Genomic DNA, 22,151 nt, shown 5'->3' with positions numbered 1-22,151 from the left:
TTCTTTAATTGCATGGGGATCACGTGAGTGTCACTGTCCCAAGTGATATTGGATAAGAAAAAAAAAAAGATAAAATAAAATAAAATTTCTATACGTGGGGTTTATGCACGCAGTTGCAGACCAAAAAAAGGAGGGCATTTATGAGAATACACAAATTCCTATCAAATTTTATCTATTTTGAGCGGGAAATCTCCTTTTAAAATAAGATAAAAACTCAGACAAATAATTTCTGAAATCAATACGAGGTAACAAAAATGTCCGACCCTTTTAATTTAAATTACACTAAATTACTCATTTACCCTCCCAACTTTCTCCTATTTACTAAACATTAAATAACTTCTACCTTTTAAACTACATATTTAATTAATTTTAGGTTAAATTAACCATTTTTTTTTCCAATATTATAATTTAAAATTGGTTTGAATGGTGGAATAAAACCTCTTATAGTTAAAAATATATATATATATATATATATATATATATATATATATAAATTTAAACAAAATTAGAACCTTTATTCGCTCCGTTGAGAATTGTTGGGAATAATCTTGGATTTATACGGAAGGAATACATCTCTATTAATATTATTGGATGATGGAAGTCCATGGAAGTCCTACTACTTTAGGGAATGATCGTGAATTTATAAGTGAGGAATACTCACTCCATTGGCATGAGGCCTTTTGGGAAGTCGAAAACAAAACTAAGCTATGAGAGTTTAGACTCAAAGTGGACAATATACCATTATTGTGAGAGTCGTAGTTCCTAACAAATTGGAACCCAGAGAATTTTAGGGAAGTTAAAAGCACAATCACGAGAGTTTATGTTCAAAATAGACAATATAATTGTAGAGAGTCGTGATTCATAACGCAACCTAAGCTCCAAACAAATTGGAACCGAGAGAAAAAGATGAAGATTAAGAAGAATCGAACACACATTTGAATTCCGGGATTCGGGGATTCATATGATTTCATTAGGTGTGGCATTGAGAAATGAAAAGTGCAAAAGAACAGGGGAGGGGACAGAATTTAGTACTAATAATAATGCTGAATATTCTGTTTTGAATAGCTACGTCTGAGAAAGATAACAAAATTACATTTCAGCAAGTACTCTTTATTATCCGTCGCTGTACACAAAAACATGAAAAATCAGCGATATTCATGTCCTAATCGCAGCTCCAAATCAACCTCTTCATTTTTCCACACACCCCTGTTTTGATCAATTTGGAGGCTAAGATTTGCCCCCAACACCAGCTCTTCATTCACACTCTCCGATCTCTGTTGGTGAATAGGGAAGTTCGCCGCCATGGCCGCCGCCGTCGTGTCGAAATACATCCGGTAAGAGGGTGGTAAAGGGGCAGTGGGTTGGGTTGAAAGATGAGGGAAAATTTGGTGGTTAGAATGGGAGGAAGAGGTGCGGCGTTTGGCTTTGGCTCTGTCTTTGCGGTGGATGTTCATATGGCCACCAAGAGCTTGTGCGTTGGTGAACCCACGCTTACAAAATGTGCACTCATAAGGCCTTTTTGTGCTATCATTATCCAATTCCTCGTCCTTTTGGTGCTCATATTCGTCGCTCCAACTGTCCCAGCTCCCCTGCTTGCCAAAATCCATGCAGACCCCACAAAGCAAAAACAAAGATTAAGAGGGGAAAATTTGTGGGGAGAAGGGTGGTAGAAAGTGGAGGCTTTATACAGAGACTAAAAAGTAAAGGCTCATACAAAGACAAACACAAAACATCTGCCATTTTCCATTCTGGCATTTATGGATGTTTCTTAAGCAGCCTTATATGGGGATTCACTTTGTCGAAACTCACGACGACGTCGAGTTTACGAGAGAGAGAAACTGTAAAAATAACTCGATATCGATATCGAGCTGAGTAAATGTGTGGAAGAGATCATTAAAAAGGTAAGGGAACGTGGGCCAATTTTGGGGCGAAGAGCTACTGGGTGCAGTAAGGTCACGAGAGATACCCCTTCCAAAGAGCAATCCTTGTTTCTCTCATTCATCTCTTACATGTGATTATTATACTCGCAATTAAGGCCCATGCCTCTTCTTCATTTTTCCCTACCATACAAACGCCCAATGTTCATCAAACTTTTTTCTTTGGGTTCGAGTTCATTTAATTGAATTCAATTCATTTGAGTTGATGCATTTATGGGTGTTTTTCGTTGGGATTTGATGTTTTGGCTTGAGTTCTCGTCATATGTTGTCAAAGTCATGATTATTAATTGATATACGTCAAACAACTTGTTGGTTCAAATTGACATCCTCATTTCTTGATCGAAACTATATACTCTAAGTCAATTGACTTATTAACTTATTATAAATAACATTATTCTTGCACAAATTATTTATTACAATACGAAACGGAGTTAGATTCAAGGGATTATTTAAATTAATAAATAATAGAAAAGAAATTGGAAGGGGTGTGGAATTGAATGTAATAAAGAGAAGCTAGGTAAGGTAGGTTGCATGAATGTTTTTAGATGGAGGTGTGGGGCCCTCACAGTGGGACCAGTTTACAACAGATTTTGACATCATTCTTTCCAACTTTGCCATCATTTATTAATAATAATTACAAAATATCTCTACCTTACAACGTCCTTATTACTATTTTTATATGGCCCATTGGGCTTCAAAATTATTATGGCCCATTGGGCTTCAAAATCATTATGGCCCAAAATAAATACAATTCATTGGGCTTAATTCGAACAAATCGTTGTCGTGTTCAACATTGTTAAACTCGTATGATTCAGTATAATTTAAAGAATAAAAATATAATTATTAAATTACAATTTTGAGGCTTAGTTAAAGAATGAAAAGAAGATAAGCCACCGAGTTTATACTCAAAGTAGATAATATCATACTATTGTGGAGGTCCACAAAAACATAGGGAATTGCAAATGAGATCCAGAAGCTTGGGCTGAATGGAAACCTTTTGAACAACCATCAATGGCAGGGTCATACTCAAGACACTGACGACAATGACAACGCCAGTATGTTTATAATCCACACTTCCTGTGCCTTATGTTTGTGAGGGTGTTTTTCCCAGCAATGGCATTCTCCTAGAGCTCTTAACCAAGTTGGGACAAATGCAAAAGGGAAGGGAGGAAAGATGTGAAATGATTTGGGCTCTTTGGAGTTTGAACATTAGGCAATGGACTATATGCGCTAACTGACAGTGATTTGTTCGGAGACTACCATAAACATCCCTAGAGGAGTATTCGAAGTGACAATGAGATCATATGGCGTGTTCTTTGTCAAGGGCGCCTAACATTTGTGTTTTGCAGGAACAAGAAGAAAACAATCTATTCCTTCGGAGCCCAACGTCTTTGCTGTCACTCGTTCCCCTCTCTAATTAATGTGAGATCTCACAATCTACCCCTTCAGGACCCAGAGTCTTCACTAGCCCACTGCTCAATGTCTAGCTCTATACCATTTGTAACAGCCTAGGATAGTAGGATGGTTTGAGGACATATGACTATCGGGATTGGATCTCAGATCACGCAAAGTAAGAGGATATACAACAATCATTAATCATAATGTGGTGTACATGGACAGAGGAACCACATTATCTTTCACGGGGAGAAATCAGACACTCAAAGAAGTATTTTCATATTAATTAACAAACATCTAATAGACAAGCCCAAATTTCTATGATAGTTTCTCATAAATTACAATGCTTGTTATGGCTACATGGAGAGTTTCAAAGCCATTAAATCAACATGTCGTTTCCTAGCTTCAATGAAGGAAAACTTTCATCAGTTTTCATAAATAATCACCCGAGATACAGTTCCTAATCCAACTAAAGCTATATGTCTAAGCCAGAGCAAGTCGCCATCTAAATTGATTGACACATAAACAGTGAAATTTTACGCGGGACATCATAAATGATATATTAAAGGATCAAGAAGGTGTCTCTAACAAGAAGGATCTGTACAAAATGTTAAATCAAATGAGAAAACAAAAGGGTTACCTCGTACACCAGTGTTTTTCCTTGCACTAACCTCCCCGGCAATTCTCAGACTTCTGCTGTGCAACATACTCCCGTACTCGTGCAGATTTAATTCTCATACCAGAAATTATCTCTTCAGTTGCATCAATGATTTGTTTAGGCAAATGGGTCTCCAAATAATCAAACCACTCCCCAAGTGTCATCTTCTTCAAATATGGCGCCTTCTCGGCCTTACAAAGAAAGTCCTCATCGTGAGAAGCTCTCCGGTCATCAACCTCTTTGCAATTTTCTGAAATAATAAGTACATTTTCGCTTTCATCTCGATCACAAACCTTTTGAGGGCTAGACCCACTGCATGTTTCTTCTAAGCTCTTCTGCTCGACGTTTTCACTGGGTTCCAATTTTATGACTGTACTGCAATCCGGTGGCTCCTTTTGCAATTTCTTTCTTCCTCTAGTTCCCGCTCTCGTCTTTTTTGCCACAGCCTTTACTTCAACACCCACACATGAATTCTCGGGAACACTCTCAAGAACTGAATCTGTGGCCACAGACACAATGTTTTTCGTTCTACGAGTACTTCTAGTAATAATCTTCCGGCTGGATTCGTTTCCAATGTCGCTCACATTTTCTGGCGCTCTTCCCACATCTAAATTGCTCTCAATTTTCTTGCAGTCCGGTACTTGGCTAGTAATATCACCTTTCACACCCTTGCCCTTTCTCCCCCTTCGACATCTTCCACTCTCCAACGTCGCGTCATTAGCTCCCATAAGTACGCTGATCTCTTCCACGACCTTTCCTCTTCGACTCCCAGTTTCAGCAACTGATCCCACCATATCCGAACCATTACACTTCTCAGCAGCCTTCCGCCTTGGATTTCGCCTCGACTGACACTCTTCATTACTGTTTAATCTAACTAAAATGGAAGTCAACTCACCGAATTTAATGGTGTCGCCATCGTTTAGAACGAAGGCGTCTTGTGGAGGAAGCTTGGTGTCGTTAACAAAGGTGCCATTAGAAGAATCGAGGTCCCGAAGCACCCACTTGCCTGCAATAGACTTGGATTCAATAGAGAGGTGCTTGGTGGAGATGCCGGCGTCTTTGATGGCAATGGAGTTTCCCCGAACAACGCGACCGATTCGAATCGTCGATCCAGGTGGAAAATCTAGGGTTTCGCCCTCGCGAGGGCCTTGAACTATAATGAGACTAATTGCAGAGGGTTCCATGGTGAGATGCCTCCCAATTTCGAAATGTAGCAATTGAATCGAGAGGATCTTGATCCCTTTTTTTTTTTTTTTTTTTTTTTTTTTTTGGGGGAAATGAAAATGCAAATGGGAAAGGCGCGGTTTCCCATTTTGAAGTTCGGCTTCCCTCCAATTCCACTTTCTCTCTCCTCCGCTATTGGGCCAACTAAATGGGCTCTCGGCCCATTTTGAACATCATGTCTTGATGGGCCATAAAAGCCCAGACATTTAGGAAATATACATTTTTGACCTTCTAAGTTTACTGTTGATGTTATTTATCCCTCAAATGTTGTATATAAGTCTTCGGAGTATTTAAGAATGTTTCAAAAGATTAAAAAATTAAAATTAAAAGTTAGTTGACGAGAATATTAATTTAGACTCACGTGACTTTTTATTTGTTTATTATCTCTTTACCTCATCTTATCTCTTCCCCTCCTTCCATCAGTATTTATTCTCCCGTCCAATATTTTTCATTTATTTATACGAAGATAAAAGTAAGTTTGGGATCAAATTCTAGCGAATAATTTTTACTCATTTACTATTCTTTTAAAAAATAGTTATTCTAAAGTTTTTCATTTTTTAATATAATATTTATAAAATAATTGTAAAAAAAAAAAATCAAACCAATATATTTCATTAACTAATATAATTTCATAAAATTTAATTTTAATATTCATACTATCTTTAGGGATTAAAAACCAAGCTAATATTTAGTTAAATACGAGAATCTCAAAATTAACTAATTTATTATTTTTATTATATATATATATATACTATCCCATTTATCTTTTGCAGGTGGAATATTCATTTGGGCCTTCATATTACTTGAGGCCCAAATGAAAACAATATAAGGAAAGCCCAATTGAGCCCAAAAAGGTAAGGATAAGGCCCATAATGACAAAACCCTAGCAAGAACCACGGTCGTCCAAATAGTAAGTGGAGAAAATAAAATGGCTTTATATTTCCAGTAGGAATCCACGATGGAACCCATTTCCTAGCCTCTGCTCTGGAGTCTGTCCCTTCCATTCCCCTTCACCGACCCTAATATAAATAAATAAATATATTATTTTTATTTTTTATTTTCATTATTTTCCCTTAATAAAAAAACCTACCAGCAACCTATTCCTAAAACACGAATAAAAAAAAAAAAAATAAAAAAATAAAAAAAACACAAAGATTCGTGTTTTTTCTCGGCATTTTTATTTTTGTTTATTTAAATAATAATAATAATAATAATAATGATTTTTCAAGACAAAATGGAGTTTATTTTTTATTATTTATTTATTTATTTTTAATTTAATTAAATTGTGATTTTCCTTTTGGGTTCCGCCTTACCTCTCTCTTTCTATCTCTATTTTTCTTCTCCTTCGACCTTCTTCCTTCTTTCTATTTCTCTCTCTTTCCGTCTCTGTCTTTCCCCCTTTTTCTCTCTCTGTCTCCCTTCAGACACTCTCAGCTTCCATTGCTTCTTCTCCCACCTCTGCCACTCCTTCAAGGTTTGTATGCTCACCTGATCTCCCCGATGCTCTATCGGACATCGCTCATTTCGCTTCTTCTTTTCCTCCAAATTCTTTTCTCCTTGTAGCTGTAGGGTTTTAATTGGATTGGGGGTTTTTCATCCCGATTGCCTTTCTCCGATCATCGCTTATTATAACCATGATTACTTCCTGTTCTTCCTCAGCTTTATATTTCTCTGCTGTTCTCCTATTTTGGAGGTTTTCATGCTTGTTTTCCGTTTCTTTTTTCTAGCTCTTGTCGGCTTGTTTTTCTTCTCCGGTTCATGTTTAGCTTAATTATTGACTCACCTTCTGAATCTTTCGACTTTAAGAGTGGTGGTTTTTTTTGTTGATACCAGGTAGATTATTGGGTTTCAACAGCTGTAAGAAAAGGGGTCGGGTTGGTTTCATTTGAAATTAACGAGATTGAATGAAAATGATTTTTGGGCATTCTGAAAATACTGATATCTGTATTAACTCTTTGTGTTATTTTCCCCTGGTTTTGATTTTGACGTCTCCTGGTGTTTTGCATCATTTAGTTGGAGGAGCAGATTGTGAGCAGAGTTATTTATTTCTCTTGAGAAGAAGATGGCTGGTGCCGTTAGTGAAGAGGCTATAGGGATGAGGTCCGTGGAGAGTTTTGGAAATGGGCATCACAGTCAGTCTGGAGAAGCATTGGCTGAATGGAGGTCTTCTGAGCAAGTGGAAAATGGAACGCCATCAACTTCACCGCCATACTGGGACACCGATGATGATGAAGAAGAAGAAGCTGGTATGTTTGTTATTTGTACTTCCATACTTGTTTTTTCTGTGATTTATATTTGTGGGAGTGCTTTGTCTAGCAATGAGATTCTCCTAGAAGCTCTTAAGTAAGCTGGAACAAATGCAAAGAACAGGGAAAAGTTGTGAAATATTATGGGCTCTTTGGATTTCTCATCATAGGAGCTTGGACAATGAATTCTGACATATCTAATCTGCGTGAGGTGCATCAATTGATGTTTCATATCAGTCATGTACATGGCCAGAACCTTATGATAGCTCATATCGTTTTAACTTTGTGATATTTATTTTGTGTATCTTGGTCTCTTATTTCAAATATCTGGGTTGTTGTATTGATCTCTATCTCTGATCCCTCTCTCCCTTCTCACGATAGCTGTTCTGGTTTGTATTGTGCTAAAAAAGTTGCCGCTTGGATGATTTAATATATCAGATATCTTCATACTCTGTAAACATTTACTCATATTTCTATCCTATCTTTTTTGTAGGACCAAAACCTTCTGAATTGTATGGAAAACATACATGGAAGATAGAAAAATTTTCTCAACTTAACAAACGAGAACTCAGAAGTAATGCATTTGAGGTTGGGGGCTACAAATGGTATGTGAATTTTCTATCCCTTCTGAATTATTCAACAGTTTGTGGTTTTCTTTTTTGTATGTCGCATGTATTTTTTTACATGGAATTCCAGGCCAATATCTTCACATCCTTCTACTGACGTGATAACTTTTTTTTTTTTCATCCTTTTGATGTTTGAAATTATATTTTACTCTGGGATGTTATATCTTCAATTATTGATTGATGCTCGTTCTTAGTTTCTCGTCGTGGTGTTCAATCTGACTTACTTTGGTAGTGGTAGTCAATATCCTACTAGAAAGCTGAGAACTATTTTTGTGTGGTATTAATGAGAAAATTTTGATGCCTTTGTTTCTAGATGCTCTTTTCTCCACATGTTGATGGTTGAGGATTGATCCATTAGTAGTGGCAAAATACCTATGGATTTATGCATGTTTCTTGTAGGAACATGCACTTTGGAAATTGGTCACCCACACACCTACCTTTAGTTTTGATAAGCTGTACAATCTTGTTGCAGGTACATTTTAATATATCCTCAGGGCTGTGATGTCTGCAATCATCTCTCTCTGTTTCTTTGTGTCGCAAATCATGATAAACTCCTTCCAGGTACTGTTCTGTTTGAATTGTATTTATTAAGCACTATCCTTATTTTCAATTTGTTTAATCTCCTTCAATATCTTTTTCTTTGCTAAACAGGTTGGAGCCATTTTGCACAGTTTACTATAGCAGTGGTGAATAAGGACCCAAAGAAATCAAAATATTCTGGTTAGTTCTGTTACATTGCTTTTCAAGTTTTTGTTGTTACCACTTACCATAACTTGTGAAATAAAAAGAAATATATATGTTGTCCAGATACGTTACATCGGTTCTGGAAGAAAGAACATGACTGGGGATGGAAAAAGTTCATGGAGCTTTCTAAAGTATTAGATGGTTTTATTGACTCTGACACTCTCATAATAAAGGCACAAGTTCAAGTGATTAGGTAATTTCTGATCATGATTAATAATGATTACTAATCCTAGATCGCTGATATATTCTTGCAAATTCTGTGTGATGTTCTATTTTCCTTGCTTGCTAGCATGTTAAGTATGTTTCCACTGGTAATCAATGACCCTTCTGTTTTATCAACGGAACGTCGACAGACTCAAAGTCCATTACACGTCACACTCAAACTAAAAAAGTTTTAGTTCTTTGAATATTTTTTAGGCTACCTCCTCATTACCAGACAACTGCTATTTTGATTTGTTCAGTTAGTTAAATGAATTCATTCTTATTATTATTTTTAGTTCTGAAAGCTTGAACTGTTTCGTCTTCTAGGCCCCTACGAAAATAAAGGAAAAAAAGAGTTCATAGTCTAAGTTGGTCTTTCGTTAAAACCCTATATTGGCCACAGTTTGACCGGGATGTCTAAGTTTTCATTGGGTTTTCTCTTTGGAAATGAAACCTTTGAGTCTTGAGTTCTCAATTATGTTTGAAATTTCATGTGTCTGAATTTTGTCTTGCAGGGAGAGAGCTGACCGGCCTTTTCGTTGCCTTGATTGTCAGTATAGGAGAGAACTTGTTAGGGTTTATTTGACAAATGTTGAGCAGATATGCCGACGTTTTGTGGAAGAGAGAAGAAGTAAGCTGGGGAAGCTGATAGCTGATAAAGCTCGATGGTCAAGGTAGTCTTGTTTTTCATTCTTTATCACTCCCTCAATTACATTATAAAAATTGATCGTGAGTACTATCAGTAAACAAGGTGTCTGGAATCTATTCTTGAGACTTTTCATTGTTATTGTATCCTCTGAGTTTGTGAAGGAAAACATTATAAATATTTGTCTACTTTTTTCCTTAGATCAGAAGCTGTATATAAGGTAGACATCTACAAGGGAATCAGAATTGAGGCATCCTTTATGTTAAAAATAAATAGAAAAACAGAATTGATGGTGCTCCGGAAGATTTGCATGATCATTCTATGAATTAATCAGTGTGTAAACGAATATATTGGTGGAAAAAAATCCCAGCAGAAGGCTGGACATTTCCCTGTCNTTTTTTTTTTTTTTTTTTTTTTTTTTTTTTTTTTTTTTTTTTTTTTTTTTTTTTTTTTTTTTTTTTTTTTTTAACAATAGAACTGTTTGAAAGTCTTCTGATATCTCTCTAACCAAGTGTACCACAACAACGCTCTAGTTGCATAATTCCACAAAATATTTGCCTTTTTGGATCTTCCACCCTGAGAAAACTTCATTATCACATATTATTGTTATTAGTGACTTTTTTTTTATTGACTTTCATTTTTATTTCTTACAGTTTTCGAGCTTTCTGGTTGGGAATTGACCAGAATGCTAGACGACGTATGTCTAGGGAAAGGACCGATGCAATTCTAAAAGTTGTTGTAAAACACTTCTTTATAGAGAAGGAGGTGACATCTACTTTAGTGATGGACTCATTATACAGTGGATTGAAGGCTCTTGAAGGGCATACCAAGAATAAGAAGGGGAAAGCAAAACTATTAGATTCTGAAGAGATGCCAGCTCCAATAGTTCACATAGATAAAGACACATTTGTTTTGGTGGATGATGTACTATCTCTGCTCGAGAGGGCTGCTGTGGAACCATTACCACCAAAAGATGAGAAAGGCCCACAAAATCGTACAAAGGTGAATGCCTGATCGATAATGCTCGTCAAAATCTTTAGGTGGGAAAAAAGATAGCTTGATTGGAAGCTTAAAAATGGATTGGTCTGGGGTACAAGTAAAATAATAATTATGTTATTTGATTTGTTTGTTACCCTTTTTTTATGACGATAATGGCTACGTTAGTCCTGATAACAAACTTGTGAGTTAAATTGTGGCCAGACACCTCTTAGTGACGAATACACAATTCTTTTTGCATTGATTTTATTATTAGTTAGGAACAAGGATTCTTAAGTCATAATTCACATACCTAGTAATGTTGGAGTTGGCGTCTGCAGGATGGTAGCTCTGGAGAAGACTTTAACAAAGATTCCATTGAACGTGATGAAAGGCGTCTTACAGAACTGGGTCGTAGGACTGTGGAAATATTTGTTCTTGCGCATATATTTAGGTATTGTGTTTTTATGATCTCTTCACATAATCCAGCAACTCTTGTCTTTTGCCTTATTCTACAAATGTGATCTGAAATAGTACAGTTTTATGTCCAAAACTAGTTTTCTGGAAGCCTTGTTTCAACTAGTGTACTAGCATGTAATAACTTCATAAATGTCGGAAACTTCTTTCGATTCCTTTACTTGTCATTTAGGATGCTATTTTTGCATTAGCTTGCTGTCGTTGTCTTAAAAAAAATTTATATAGCGAAGGCCAATGATTGCCATAAAGGTGTTGCGAAAAAGTGTTGGCTTTTGTGGCATGTTCTCTCAGGAAAAATTTAGGTTGTAGTGTTGCACAAATATCTTCCCTAAGTTTATTGAAAAAAGAAGTTTGCTGCATGGCTCTCAGTTTCTCAAATCAAATATGATTCAACAAATTGCTAATTTGAAGTTGAATGGTATATTTACTTTTCTCTCCTTACTCAGCAGTAAAGTTGAAGTTGCCTATCAGGAGGCTGTTGCATTGAAAAGGCAAGAGGAACTCATTCGTGAAGAAGAGGCAGCATGGCAGGCTGAAAGTGAACAAAAGGCGAGACGATTAGCTTCAGAAAAGGATAAGAAATCGAAGAAAAAACAGGTGTCACATCAGTCGAATTATTAACTCTCTTTTAATCCATTTTCCTCTGGCCTTACTCTTTTTTCCAACGTTCTCTTTCTGCCTGTATCGGTCTATCTTGTTATCAATAATTTCCTCATTATCTTATGTCGTTTCTTTCAACAGGCTAAACAAAAACGAAATAACCGCAAAAGCAAGGATAAAGGGAGAGAAGAACGGACAAATGTGGCTGCACTGATCAGAGAACAAGTAAATCCTTGCAATGGGAAGGAGGAAGATGCCATAGTGGATGAGGTGCAGCCCGTGCTTGAAAAGTCTGACTTACCTGAAGTTGTATCGGATGTCTCTGATTCAGTTGAAGGGGTTGGCGAAGTACTTCAGCCTGATTCAGAAGACAGAGATGGCAATGCTGTTAATTCGGACACGGACACATCAGAAGTTCATCCTTCAACGGAAGCAAGTAGCAGTTGCATTGGTAGTCTGTCTTCTGCACAAACGCCCTTATCCGACAAGAAGCTGTCTATCATGGATGATAGCTCTTCTACATGTTCTACTGATTCTATTCCATCCGTGGTAATGAATGCGTCTTATAAGGAGAATTCCTTTCACAACTACAAAAAGCAGAAATCACCTAGCATGTAAGTGATCAAATATTTCTTTGTGAATGCCTCAGGATATGTAGTGATTTGCATCTTTGATTTTGCAGAGGAAAGAATCGGCAGAAGGATGTAGTATACGATCGGAGCTTTTGTGCCAACGACGTGGATAGTCAGTCATCAGTGATTACAGCTGGCATAGAAGACCGAAGTGATTCTTGTGGTAGTAACAAGTCTAAAAAGTCTGATCCTATGGCCGTTAATCATTCTCCCCGGGGTAAAATGAAAAGGGTCGAACAGCAGGCTGCTAAGAAGGTGCGCACCTAACCCGTTTCAAGTATATAAATATAAAACTTCTAGACTGAATAAAATGAAATAGCGCATCAAACTCGAGGGAAAAAAGAAAGAAAAAAAGAAGAGTGTCGGTAGATGTTGCCACGTTCAGGCTGCGTTCCTTTATTTGTTATTGACGTGGTGTGTTATTTTGTGTTCAAATTTTTCTTGAGACTAATTTCTAAATTACTATCATGTTTAATCGGTTCAAGTTTAGACTTCTTCAGTTCCGAGTTTGGGAACGGACTTGGAAGGATAATTTATATTTGATCAAATATTTGTAGTGTCGTGTCCATTTTCAACATTTAGTTTGTTCTTTCTGTAGGAAGAAAAGGCTATTTCGTTGCCGAAGGAACAAAGCTCTAAAAACCAGGTCGATGTGGAAAGGATACTTAGAGATGCGTCGGCAGCGGTACCATCCTCCCCTCAGAACCACCAGGATCATATGCCATCGATTGTTGAACAGAGGTTAAGCAATCAGAGTATTGGTACTGTTGATCCCATTCAAAATAATTCATCATCCTCAATTAGCGTCCACCAGATGGAGAAGGCTGTGCCTGTAGTTACCTCATCCTATGTGGTAAGTGCAATAAAATCAGAGGCTCAGAAGTCTACAATTCCAAAACCAACTGAAAAGGCTACCTCACAGCAATCTCCTATGATGTCAAGGCCTTCTAGTGCACCTCTAATTCTCGGTCCAAGAGCTGCAGCGCCTGTTGTTAATGTGGTTCATACATCCCCATTGCTTGCTCGTTCCGTGAGTGCAGCTGGTCGGTTAGGTCCAGATCTTGCTCCAGCAACACACAGTTATGCTCCCCAGTCTTATAGGAATGCCATAATTGGAAACCATGCAGCTCCAAGCAGTGCTGGATATGTTCATCTGAGCACTTCATCTTCAAGCGTGAGCCCATCTTCAGCCTTCTCTTTGACATCTGCTATGGTTTCTTCACCCATGTTTGTACCACACAACTCTGACAGGTCGGATCTGAGTGCTGTTAGATCGAATTTTCCTTTTGGTATGGTAACTCGAGATGTCTTACCGAACAGTCCCCAGTGGGTAGAGGGTTCACAGAGGGAAGCTGTTAGGAGCATGCATTACAATTCTTCTCTACTCGATGATGTTCAAGATTTATACAAGAAACAAATTCGTGGTTCGACACATGAACTTCTGTCAGCAGAGCTCTCAGCTTGTACGTCTGGTCGACAGCTTCAAGGTTTCGCTGAGGAGTTCCCTCACCTTGATATAATCAACGATCTTCTTGATGACGAAAACATTGTTGGGATTTCATCTAGAGACAGCTCAATGTTCAACTCTCTTGGCAATGGCCCAAGTCTGTTGAACAGACAGTTCTCTCTTCCTGGTGACATGGTAGGGAAGGCTGGCGATGTAGGGTCCTCCACGAGCTCTTGCAGGTTCGAGCGGACACAGAGTTATCAAAATGGCAGGTTCCAATGGGGGTATGGCTCTTCCATCAGTCGATACGAACCAGGCATGGATTTTATTCCACCTACGAGTCAACAACAACAGCACCTAAATGGCCAGATTGATGGGTTGATTCCAAATTGGCGCGCAGCTTCTGATCTCTCTGTACTTGGGACAAGGTCTTTAGACTTTGATGGTTACCAATATCTTAACCCAGAATACTCAAATATGGCCCATGGCATCAATGGCTACAGTGCGTTTCGACCGTCAGATGGGCACTGACTAACGTAAGAAGCAAACATGGCTGGAATTTGCCTTGCCTTGCCTAGAGTTCGTGAGTACTATCCACTGTAATAATGTACCAGGAAGTTGTTGGGGTCTTGGATTTGGAGTGGGGTTGCTATCCTTCTCATAAGAACACAATTTGTAAAGAGTGTTTTTCCCACCTCTTTTAGCCTTAAATACAAATTTAGTCGTGTTGTTGAGGTTTCGATTACTACCCTTTTCGAGTTTTCTCCCTATTTACTCAACCAGTTATAGCGCTCGTACACGAACAATATCCTGAAATCTCACCACAGACAAATCCCTGTTGCTAAACAAGCAAAGCAAAACAAAGTTCTTCCCTTTTGACTACGTTGCTGGAAACTTCCTCGAGCAATCCCCGTCTCGTTCTTATAATGTTGCTATACATCATGCCTTATGCATACATATCATATCATCAATGTTAGCAATTCAAAGATAACTTCCCATATTAGTGGTTAGGACAGGACGCATTTGCTTGTGTCGAGGTTTTGGTCAAAACCTTGCAGCTTGTAGAATTATCCAAAAGTTGACACTGTTCTTGTTACTATAAATATCATTGCAAAACCCCATCAACAAACTCAACTTTTCTTACATTAAACTCCTCGAAACGGGAAGAAAAACAAATACAAATATGGGAGTTCTGCACATAACTCTGTCAATGGCTTTCATTCTTTTTCTCTTGCAGCTTCTGCCAAACGCAGCTGGTAGGACACTGCATGAGAAGCCAGCAATGGTGAGAAGAAGGGAACTGGAACTGGAGCTGAAGTTGAAGCTGCAGTCTCTTCAGAGGGTCAGAGTGCCACCCTCTGGCCCCTCCGGTTGCACGTTCATTCCCGGCACCAACGGCCCTGGCTGTCCTCTCGAAGTGAGGCACTACGCTGGCAACGGTTCAAAGCAACGACCGAGCACACTCCGACGCTATGCCACCCCTGTTCGTGTCGTCGAGGCTCTCATCTGAAGCTCTACCCCATCTGCTTTCTTCCATTCAGAATGCAAACAGTTGGTTTTATTGTCCCACTTGGATTCTTGGAAGCTAGAAGATCAGTTAGCCATCATGTAACATATCGAATTCATTGCAAGATTGCTTTGTTATTTGTGTTCTTGTCATGTAAATAAGCAAAATCTATATGTCAATAGAAATTGAATTTATTGTTTGAACTCAAAATAAAATTCATTTTTTCGACACACAATCTACCGATTTAACTTGCAGATCTTGAATGGAGCGAAAATTAAGAAAAATAGAGAAAGATTTTCCGTTGTTAACAAAACAAGATTAAGGACGAAGATTATATTATTTGTCTTCATCCTTGACTTCACGGCACCCTCTTCTGCCTCATTTATACATATACATACATATATATATATATATATATATATATATATATATATATATATATATATATATTTAAAATTTTGAACAAATATATATTTAGAAGAAAATATATTAAAAATTTAGAATTGAAATGGAATTACGTATTGGAATTGGAATTGTGAAGTTTGGTTATTTTAGGCAGAGGAAAAGAACATGAAAAAATATATATAATATCATATAATATAATATAATATAATATAATCCCATTAGTTTCCCCACATAATCATTTACATTAATTTTTTTAAATATCTAAACTTTATTATTTTGAATTTTTGTGTACTAATTCCATGCGTGTACGGCATTGTTTGGTGACCCTTGAAATTAATAACGATATCACTTTTATTAAATTTTACTCTAAAATTTTCAAAATCTGATTTTATTATTATTATTATTATTATTATTTGAGGTTGAAAAGTACAGAATTTAAAAATTATTATTCCGGCATATAATAAAACTTATTTTATTTAGTAATTGGGGTAATGGGCTTGGGCCTTCCCGTAGTTAAGAGAAATATATTTTTATATTGGGCTTGGGTTTGGGCTTGGGCTTGGGCCTCAGCCTATTCGAGGTGGGCTTGCAACAAGTCCACGCTTATTGACCCAAATCCGAACCCGATTACAGCGGAAGTCCTTGGTGACGGGGGTTCCCACCTCCAAAATGACGGCTTTCACGTTCGGATTCTCCCTCTCGATAATGGCCTTGGCGGCTGAGCCGCCCACCCCCACCAGATGCGGCCATGAGCTCTTACCTGGTCGCCAAAACACATCTCCTAAGACACACACACAGACACAGAGACAAAGAGAAGCGAGGATCATGAGTTGTGAGTCTATTACCTGGACATGAAGACATCTTTTGGTCTCTTCTTTTACTGCTCTAAGTGCTTATGTTTCGGGTCTCCGAGATGATAATATTTATACTACTCTCAGCTACTCTATATGTTTGTCGTTGTAGCATAGCGGTGAGTGTTGTCCTACTTATCCTCATTTTGGGGCATTGAATTATTTTTATTGTTACGTGGTGTTGAATTCAATTATTTTGACATTATATTCATCAGATGTTACATGACAACATATGATTTAATGCACATAAATCCATTATTCAAAAATTCAAACTGCATTAAAGGTAAATAGGACAACGGAATATGCAATTCATATTGAACCTGTTTAGCTCATCTTCGAACACATCTTTAAATTTAAAAAAAAAACTTAGTTCGTAATAAAATGAATAAAAATGAAATATAAATCAATGTAAAATAAAAGTAAAAGATGATAATCTCTTGATATAACCAATATACACTCAAGAAAGATTGCTATATAACTTTATAAGTCGTATAAGCTATAACTTTTAAACTAGGTTAATACTAGACTATAGGTCGACAAATCTTTTATATTGATAATATACATTTCAGTGTAACGAGTCTAATTCTAATTATTTTGTTTTGAAGTAAATCACGAAACAGTTCATACCACTCACACATTTACGATCAAGAAACACTGAATTTTCTATTTGGGTTGGCTGATAGAAACTTCNTTTTTTTTTTTTTTTTTTTTTTTGGAAATTATTGGGTTGACAAATATAGTAAACAAGTAAGTCTAATTTAATAAATTTGAAATTTTATAGTAAAAATGGAAAGTTTAAGAGGTATGATATAATAAGACCATGATTGATGATTATCTATTAAATTAAAGTTTAAGAATATTATTAAAAGTTTGAAAATTAAAATGTATTTTTTTTAGAAAAAGAAAAAATAAAATTTAATGATATTTTTAATAATGGTTAGATTGTAGTGAAAACTCATTGGGCCGATCAACCATTAATTTAAATGATTCTTAAAAAAAGAAAAATAAATAAAGAATTCATCGTACAACGAAGTGAATGTCACAGTCACGCTCACACGAGTAAAATTGTAAAGGCGAGCGTCGAATTTGCAGGCACCCAGCGGACGAGTCACGGGCCGGTTTATCCCCGATTCCATCACCACTTCCCTTCCCTTGGAGTCCAATCATTGTCCTCCCCCGCTATCATCACCCACCATGCTTCCTCTTCACCAATGCATCGCCCCCCTCCTACTTCACTTCATCTTCCTCGCACCTTTTTCGTTGGCCTTAGCTCAGAATCATGAGGACCCAAGCATCAGAACCATGGAGGCTTTCTCCGGCTATCCTCTTCACGAGCCTTCCTCCTCTTCTATCCCAAACCCCATTTCTTCTCTCCTCGTCGATGCGGATTCCTTGGTGAAACAGGTATGGACTTAAATGGATCCTAATCGTACTGGGTTTTCATCGGATGTATTAGTTAATTAATTGTTTTGCGGATTTGGGCATTTAGATTGAGGAGCTTTCTACTTTCTCGGATTCTCCTTCCCCATCGGTTACCAGGATTCTTTACTCTGAAAAGGATGTGTTGGCGCGAAGGCATGGACTCCGGCTATTCATCTAATTTCTTTGTATTTCTTCTCTGTTCATTCCAAAATGAGAATGGTTATGTGCTTGCAGGTATGTCAAGAACTTGATGGGGCACTCTGGTCTCTTTGTTAGAGAGGATGCTGTCGGTAACATATTCGGCAGATGGTGAGTGAATCTGCAATGGTCACCCATGTCATTAGAGTATTGTATTATGCATAACATCTCTAGTCTTGTTTACTTTATGCAGGGAGGGCTCTGAACCTTTGCTTCCTGCCGTTGCAACAGGCTCTCATGTTGATGCAATTCCATTCTCTGGCAAATACGATGGAGTTGTTGGTGTATTGGGTGCTTTAGAAGCCATCAATGTCTTGAAAAGGTTCGATATCCTACTTTTACTAACAGTTTTAAAGGGTCTCTCAAACTAAATGGAACGAACCAAGCCATTAGGCTTTTCCTTTCGGGCTTTCCCTCATTTGCTAAGGAGAGGTTTCCACAGTCTTATAAAGATGCTCCCTACCAAACGCTTCCCCACCAAACCAGATAAAATCTTTGTAGTTTTCAAGGGGCTGACTTAGAATTTGGCAGGTCGGGGTTCAAACCAAGGAGGTCTCTAGAAATTATCTTCTTTACCTCTGAGGAACCTACACGCTTTGGAATCAGCTGCTTGGGTAGCCGCTTGATGGCAGGGAGTGATGCACTTGCTAAAGCTTTGGAGACAACTGTTGATGCTCAGAATATATCTTTTATTGAAGCTGCTAGCTCTGCTGGGTACTTGACTGATTCAGCTCAGATATCAACGGTGTTTCTGAAGAAAGGAAGTTACTCTGCTTTCCTGGAATTGCACATAGAGCAGGGGCCCATTCTGGAGGAAGAAGGTATATCTATAGGAGTAGTGACTGCCATTGCAGCTCCTGCTAGTATAAAGGTGGAGTTTGAAGGCACTGGAGGCCATGCCGGTGCTGTACTGATGCCATATAGGTGAAATTATATAGCCATCAACATTTCTTTGTTTTTTTTTTTCATCACAGACAATTGGAATCCAAACTTCTTATTTGATCAGAAATGACGCTGGACTGGCAGCAGCTGAGCTAGCACTAGCAGTTGAGAAGCATGTATTGAGCTCTGGATCGATCGATACTGTCGGTACCGTTGGTAATTCTTCATAACCAAGTGTTTATTATGTCTTGTCCTAGCATCATCCTATATCTGCCCACCTTTCAGAACATGATCTTGATTAGATGAAACTTTTCAAGGTATTCTGGAGCTGCATCCTGGAGCAATCAACAGCATCCCAAGCAAATCACATCTGGAAATAGGTTGAGATTTTGTTGTAACTCTTGATTATCTTGTTTAGCTGCATGATGGTCGTGTACTTCATCTTCATTGTTTTTTCTTGTCTGGTAACAGACACCAGAGACATTGATGAAGAACGCAGAAATACTGTCATTAACAAGATTCATGAATCTGCAACTGAAATAGCTCAAAGGCGACGGGTCAAACTATCAGAATTCAAAATTATAAACCAGGATCCACCAGCACATTCTGACAAATCAGTAATAGAGGCAATGGTTTCTTCAACAAAAGAGCTCAATCTCACACACAAGCTGATGATTAGCAGAGCATACCATGATTCACTGTTTATGGCCAGGTTACAGAGTTTTATCATCAATTCTCTAAATACATAGCTATTAGTTTCTCTGTATTCTTTCAGTGAACAATGCTGAATTTGCATTTGCACAACCTTGCAGGATATCCCCAATGGGTATGATATTCATTCCTTGCTATAAAGGTATTAATCTACTCTGTATCCTCTAGTAAATAGCACAAGATGGAAGCACCTAACCTTATAATGAGTTGAGCTTGTGCCATCGAGAAAATCTGAGTCAATTTCCATGCTACTGCTTTTGCAGGGTACAGCCACAAGCCTGAAGAATTCTCCTCTCCCCAGGATATATCAAATGGAGTCAAGGTATTGGCCCTTACCCTTGCCAAATTGTCCCTGCAGTGATATCTTATTCCAAATTCTTGTAAAGTTGATTGTTCACGTCCTTGTTTCATTGGAGCCTTGTTCCCTGTGAACTTGTTTACAATAAAGTTTGAATTTTCTCCCATTACTGAATTTTCATGGTGGGTGAGTTCAGAACTAGATGATTAGTGTGTGTGAATGCAAAAGAAAGAGACAAGGATCAGTCTGTTTATCCAATTATATTTGCAATTTGAAGTTGGTATTTCAATTACAAAGAAATCAGCAGCTTTACCCAATCTTTATCGACCTCGTTGGGAGAGTAGTGTGGGAAAAATCAGAAACTACTCTCCTTAGGTTCTATCTGGATTGAATTTGCTTCGACTAAAAGATCTGCAGTTCACACTCGTCTGTGTTGGATGATGAAAGTCCCACATCGGCTAATTTAGGGAATGATCATGAGTTTATAAACAAAGAATACTCTCTCCATTGGTAATGAGGGTTTTTAGAGAAGCCCAAAGCAAAGCCACGAGAGCTTATGCTTAAAGTGGACAATATCATACCACTGTGGAGAGTCGTGTTCGTCTAACAGCTTGTTCCCTTACAAATATCTAATCTCTTATAGGATACTCTAGAGGTTAAACAAAGTAGGCAAACAACAAGAAAAGGCAGACGCGGAGTGATACTACGCTATCAAAACTTGTATCAACAATCTTTACTTGTTGTAGCAGTTGTAATGTTTTTGATCTTCTCTGCATTTACTAGTGAAATCTCAATCTAGCACAGATGTTAAAGAACGCATCATCCCAACGAAAGACCCAAAAAATTGAACAGTGGATCAAAAATCTTAGCACTAACCTTAGGTTTCATTACCAGCCTTTCGTTTTCCCCGTTCTTCAAACTGACAGAAGATATCGTCAAGTCTACAGATTATTTTCCAAACAAGTGTTTAGAGAGTGCCAAATTCTCAAAGATTTAATGGCAACGGATTCGATAAATTTTCTTACTCTTTTCCAATGCCAATCCATTCTTCTTCAGAATCTCAGAAATCATCACTACAGTTGGTATAGCTGTATTCCATGAATCCATGGAAGTCGTACCAGTTATTTAAATCGAATTGTGAACTAGGTTGTGAAAAAAAGAAAGGATTCAAGAACTCGTACCCATTCCCAAGGCAGAGAGCTCAACTTCTTTGTACTGCTTAATGTACCTCTGCGACAAAACGAAACGTAAAATCAATCCAGATTTTGATTTTCTAAAGAGGAAGCTAAATAGAGAAGTCGATTCAACAGTGTTTCTCGATATCGTGGTTTAGACAAACAAGATCTTACGGAAGCAACAATAGAATACCTTGAAAAGATTGTAGTAGTAGAAGAACGGCTTCTTGACATTGGAAACCTAAATTTGATTCTTCTTCTTCTTCTTAAACTCGGTCAATACACCAATCTCCTTAACCTCACCATCGGGGACAACGACGAGGAGCTTTTCGTCCTCATTGCGGATTGCATTCTTAACCTCAGTAGTAGCTTCTGAGATGACCATGCCGGACTCCATTGCCGAATCGCTGAAAGAAAACTGTAATTCTACAAATTGAGAAGAAGTTTGGCAGAATGGAATCGAATTGCAGGAGTAATTTATAAAGAGTTGCGAGGGCGAAGAATGTTGAAGAAAATCAGAATCCCGCGGAATCAGTGTTTGTTTCGACGGCGGCGTTTGGGCAGTTAAGGTATACACCGGCAGTTACTGCATTATCCGGTGACTGGTCCGCCCCTGAAATTTTTCGAAAAATCCCAGACTCCCACCTTTAATTTTATGAAATTACAAATATAACCTTAAAAAAATATTTTAATTTTGACTCAATGATATACACTAAAAATTAGATGTAACGAAATATAAATCGCAACATAAAACTAATTTACCTAATTTTGTTAGTTAAATAACAGTTTCAACTACCATGTGACAAATTATAATTTGAAGTAAAATGCAGCTAACTATATATTAAAATGATATTGCATTACTATTTCGATACGAAAGTGACGGGTCCCATCGAT

The 22,151-nt window shown here is 37.7% G+C and overlaps 4 protein-coding genes and 1 pseudogene across 5 annotated transcripts; 2 read left to right on the top strand and 3 right to left on the bottom strand.

The window, feature by feature from the left end:
* Positions 1 to 1,145: 1,145 nt before the first annotated feature.
* LOC111800058 (zinc finger protein 11-like) lies at positions 1,146 to 1,607 on the bottom strand. The gene has a single exon (XM_023683637.1). The coding sequence runs from the start codon at positions 1,605 to 1,607 to the stop codon at positions 1,146 to 1,148; it is 462 nt and encodes a 153-aa protein (XP_023539405.1).
* Positions 1,608 to 3,630: 2,023 nt separating this feature from the next.
* LOC111800551 (FHA domain-containing protein At4g14490-like) lies at positions 3,631 to 5,243 on the bottom strand. Its single transcript, XM_023684299.1, has one exon. The coding sequence runs from the start codon at positions 5,172 to 5,174 to the stop codon at positions 3,999 to 4,001; it is 1,176 nt and encodes a 391-aa protein (XP_023540067.1). The 5' UTR covers positions 5,175 to 5,243; the 3' UTR covers positions 3,631 to 3,998.
* Positions 5,244 to 6,539: 1,296 nt separating this feature from the next.
* On the top strand, positions 6,540 to 14,556 carry LOC111799996 (TNF receptor-associated factor homolog 1b-like). Of its 2 annotated transcripts, none has more exons than XM_023683560.1 (13): positions 6,540 to 6,688; positions 7,228 to 7,460; positions 7,954 to 8,065; positions 8,559 to 8,647; positions 8,738 to 8,806; positions 8,894 to 9,023; positions 9,547 to 9,705; positions 10,331 to 10,679; positions 10,994 to 11,106; positions 11,579 to 11,726; positions 11,871 to 12,343; positions 12,412 to 12,616; positions 12,960 to 14,556. In XM_023683560.1, the coding sequence occupies exons 2-13, from the start codon at positions 7,277 to 7,279 to the stop codon at positions 14,337 to 14,339; spliced, it is 3,411 nt and encodes a 1,136-aa protein (XP_023539328.1). In that variant the 5' UTR covers positions 6,540 to 6,688; positions 7,228 to 7,276; the 3' UTR covers positions 14,340 to 14,556. The 2 variants fall into 2 exon arrangements, with proteins under 2 accessions (XP_023539328.1, XP_023539327.1); XM_023683559.1 differs by having other exon boundaries at positions 11,576 to 11,726.
* A 3,074-nt stretch (positions 14,557 to 17,630) lies between these two features.
* Positions 17,631 to 20,365, top strand: LOC111800783 (ureidoglycolate hydrolase). Its single transcript, XM_023684629.1, has 10 exons — positions 17,631 to 17,975; positions 18,061 to 18,146; positions 18,228 to 18,302; positions 18,385 to 18,513; positions 18,723 to 19,115; positions 19,198 to 19,289; positions 19,391 to 19,453; positions 19,545 to 19,785; positions 19,886 to 19,926; positions 20,048 to 20,365. Exons 1-10 carry the CDS (start codon positions 17,766 to 17,768, stop codon positions 20,143 to 20,145), a joined length of 1,428 nt encoding a protein of 475 aa, XP_023540397.1. The 5' UTR covers positions 17,631 to 17,765; the 3' UTR covers positions 20,146 to 20,365.
* A 367-nt stretch (positions 20,366 to 20,732) lies between these two features.
* Positions 20,733 to 21,936, bottom strand: LOC111800997 (annotated as a pseudogene).
* Positions 21,937 to 22,151: the final 215 nt, after the last annotated feature.

The sequence above is a fragment of the Cucurbita pepo genome, chromosome LG08 (genome assembly GCF_002806865.2).
Source record: "Cucurbita pepo subsp. pepo cultivar mu-cu-16 chromosome LG08, ASM280686v2, whole genome shotgun sequence".
Lineage (NCBI taxonomy): Eukaryota > Viridiplantae > Streptophyta > Magnoliopsida > Cucurbitales > Cucurbitaceae > Cucurbita > Cucurbita pepo.
This window is presented reverse-complemented; position numbering and strand designations above follow the sequence as displayed.

Bases quoted from the DNA above. Each gene is read 5' to 3' on its own strand.
- LOC111800058 (XM_023683637.1), bottom strand. From the start codon at position 1,607: ATGGATTTTGGCAAGCAGGGGAGCTGGGACAGTTGGAGCGACGAATAT.
- LOC111800551 (XM_023684299.1), bottom strand. From the start codon at position 5,174: ATGGAACCCTCTGCAATTAGTCTCATTATAGTTCAAGGCCCTCGCGAG.
- LOC111799996 (XM_023683559.1), top strand. From the start codon at position 7,277: ATGGCTGGTGCCGTTAGTGAAGAGGCTATAGGGATGAGGTCCGTGGAG. The intron at 7,461-7,953 runs GTATGTTTGTTA...TCTTTTTTGTAG, and splicing joins TGATGAAGAAGAAGAAGCTG to GACCAAAACCTTCTGAATTG. The intron at 10,680-10,993 runs GTGAATGCCTGA...TGGCGTCTGCAG, and splicing joins GCCCACAAAATCGTACAAAG to GATGGTAGCTCTGGAGAAGA.
- LOC111800783 (XM_023684629.1), top strand. From the start codon at position 17,766: ATGCTTCCTCTTCACCAATGCATCGCCCCCCTCCTACTTCACTTCATC. The intron at 19,290-19,390 runs GTAATTCTTCAT...AAACTTTTCAAG, and splicing joins CGATACTGTCGGTACCGTTG to GTATTCTGGAGCTGCATCCT. The intron at 19,927-20,047 runs GTATTAATCTAC...CTGCTTTTGCAG, and splicing joins ATTCATTCCTTGCTATAAAG to GGTACAGCCACAAGCCTGAA.